The sequence below is a fragment of the Brachionichthys hirsutus genome, chromosome 6 (assembly GCF_040956055.1).
Source record: "Brachionichthys hirsutus isolate HB-005 chromosome 6, CSIRO-AGI_Bhir_v1, whole genome shotgun sequence".
Taxonomy (NCBI): domain Eukaryota; kingdom Metazoa; phylum Chordata; class Actinopteri; order Lophiiformes; family Brachionichthyidae; genus Brachionichthys; species Brachionichthys hirsutus.
Genome location: NC_090902.1, coordinates 226,225 through 229,350, shown reverse-complemented (window position 1 = coordinate 229,350; position 3,126 = coordinate 226,225). Strand labels below are relative to the sequence as shown.

The 3,126-nt window shown below is 40.1% G+C and overlaps 1 protein-coding gene across 1 annotated transcript in view; it reads left to right on the top strand.

Annotated features, from left to right (window-relative positions):
• Nucleotides 1-2,062: 2,062 nt before the first annotated feature.
• Nucleotides 2,063-3,126, top strand: part of lman2 (lectin, mannose-binding 2) — a 9,727-nt gene continuing 8,663 nt past the window's right edge. Inside the window, exon 1 of the mRNA XM_068740619.1 lies at nt 2,063-2,121. Coding sequence (XP_068596720.1) covers nt 2,063-2,121 — 59 coding nt within the window. The remainder of the gene's footprint in view (nt 2,122-3,126) is intronic.

Below are 3,126 nucleotides of genomic sequence, written 5' to 3'. Positions count from 1 at the left end.
CAGAAAACACAGAATAAAGACAGAAAAACACAGAATAAAGACAGAAAACACAGAATAAAAACAGAAAACACAGAATAAAGACAGAAAAACACAGAATAAAGACAGAAAACACAGAATAAAAACAGAAAACACAGAATAAAGAGAGAAAAACACAGAATAAAAACAGAAAACACAGAATAAAGAGAGAAAAACACAGAATAAAGACAGAAAACACAGAATAAAGAGAGAAAACACAGATAAAGACAGAAAACACAGAATAAAGACAGAAAAAACACAGAATAAAGATAGAAAAACACAGAATAAAAACAGAAAACACAGAATAAAGACAGAAAAACACAGAATAAAGATAGAAAAACACAGAATAAAGATAGAAAAACACAGAATAAAGACAGAAAACACAGAATAAAGACAGAAAACACAGAACAAAAACAGAAAACACAGAATAAAGACAGAAAAACACAGAATAAAGACAGAAAAACACAGAATAAAAACAGAAAAACACAGAATAAAGACAGAAAACACAGAATAAAGACAGAAAACACAGAATAAAGACAGAAAACACAGAATAAAACAGAAAACACAGAATAAAGAGAGAAAACACAGAATAAAAACAGAAAACACAGAATAAAGAGAGAAAAACACAGAATAAAGACAGAAAACACAGAATAAAGAGAGAAAACACAGAATAAAGACAGAAAAACACAGAATAAAAACAGAAAAACACAGAATAAAGACAGAAAACACAGAATAAAGACAGAAAACACAGAATAAAGACAGAAAACACAGAATAAAAACAGAAAACACAGAATAAAGAGAGAAAACACAGAATAAAGACAGAAAAACACAGAATAAAGAGAGAAAACACAGAATAAAGAGAGAAAACACAGAATAAAGACGCTGAATAGTTTGGACATGTCCAGAGGAGAGCGAGGATGATGAAGGTGCTGCAGCCTCTTATCTGTGAGTAATAGGATCTGATGTCAGTGCAGGTGGAGGAGGTGATGGATGTGCTTCCTGCTTCACCTGTCTCACCTGTGTGAGATTGTGTCTACATGATGATGAAACGGTTTCCCCTCATCTTGCTCAAACTTACTCTGACCGGATCATGTGACTTACAGCGACCACACCCATCACCTTTTAATGCTACACACAACTCTTTATTTGGACCAGTAATCATCTTCTTTATGATGACATCATCACTGAGTTCAGCGTTTGTTCTCGCGTTCCTGCTTGTCCACTTTAGCTTCAGTGAGACCCGATCCGGGACAAACTGAACCCGAACAATTTCAGGGCCTGTGGGTATTTGTAGACTTCCTCCAGGGGAAGCCATTAGCAGCGCACGGCTAGCTCGGACTGAGCTAACATTAACCCTTCTCTCTCCTCCTCCTTCCTGCTTGCGCCGCTAGTAGCTGTTAGCCGTGAAAAGGAGGAAAGAAAACAGCGTAAAGCAGTGAAAAAGCCATTAAAAGAATATTTTCCCTGCTCTCCTTTTGTCCCCCGTCCTCCTCCTCTCCTCCTCCTCTCCTCCTCCTCTCCTCCGCCTCACTGCAGCTCCAAACCACAAAAACAAATGCTAATGCGACTGAAAAGTTTCCAGCGAGGGAGACGGACCCCCGTTTGAGAGAGGAGCTGAATGGGCTCTAAAGGGGAGCCTAATTAATCTAAGTACAGAACCAAAAGGCCCACTTGGAGCTTTCTCACTCCACTCTCCCCCCTTCATGGAATGACAATCACCAACAATCCTAATATTAAATCAGAAGAGGTACAATCATTTTAATTATTGATTATAGTTGTTTGCGGGGGTTAAAATGTAACACTTCCAGCCACACAAACCAAGAAATCCATACGCTACACTCCAGAGCCAGCTTCACTCTCAGGAAGCCTGCTGTCTGCAGGACACACAACCTTTTATGGGCATGTTATTGTGATACTGTTGACTTTACTGTAAATGGTGGTGCTTAAATCACATTACTACAGACAATGTAGACACGTACCGTGTCAAATAATGCAGAGTCAATGTGCTTCAATATTTAATGTGATGTCTGTGTTTGCAGTGCCAGGCATGCAGTATGGGCGTTTGGAGTCAAATGTGACACTGGTATGCGGGAAGTCGAAAACCGGGTAAGAAGGCAACAGAAGTTCTGTGTGAGAATTCAGAAAACTGTAAAATTAAATAGTATGTTGAAGTCAACTTGAAGTGTGACGTTCACAAAGGTGTTGAATATGAAGACAAAGCCTGAGTGAACCATAAATGCCATTCTTATTCATATAAATTAATAGCATCAAGAAGAAGCCCAAGAATACTCTTAAAAATTAAAGTGATTTAGATATTTGGTAACTGATAAAGAGCTCAGATTAAGTTTAAGTATAATAACTATAGTCTTTGCTGTATATTACCAGGATACCTGTCATATGGCATGTCAACCACAGCTCGGCTTTACCACGGCACAAAGTGACATCAGATGGAAATGTGGTCCTACTGAATGCCAACCATTCGGCGCAGGGCAACTACAGCTGCTATAATAGTCAAGGGCTCCTCCTCCACTCCGTGACACTCAGGCTGGGCTGTAAGTTTTGCCTGTCCAGGTTCACCACATCTAGCTTAGAAGTTGTTCCACTTTGACTTTTAGTCTCTCTCCATGGGACCGTAGCTTTAACTGGGAACTGTGAAGCACCCTAATGCCTCATAAGTTTCTGTTTCTCCCACTCAGACATATTCACCATTCCAGTGTCCCTCAACATGTGTCTCCATCCCTTCCTACCTACATTTCCATGTCTCCCCACTTTGTTAAAATGAATGAGCTCTCAGTTTCTCTCAGTGGCAATCAGAACAGTGCGACTGGCCGCTCAGAGGAAACGGGGCTTATCAGCCGTGACATGGACAAAACCCTCCACTTCCTGTAAATGTCTCAAACAGGAAGCAGCTCCCTAAGTGGCCTTCCTTTTTCATGGAGCGACGGTATCGGCCCTGCTGAAATATTTTGGGACATGATGGGGACACCAGGGCACAGAGCTGTTCTTTTTAGACAGGACTTGACACAGAAGCATTTAAATATTACATCCAGTTGGGACCTTGAAATAATTATGAACTCTGCCTCTGTCCTGTAAATAAATATGTTTGCCTCC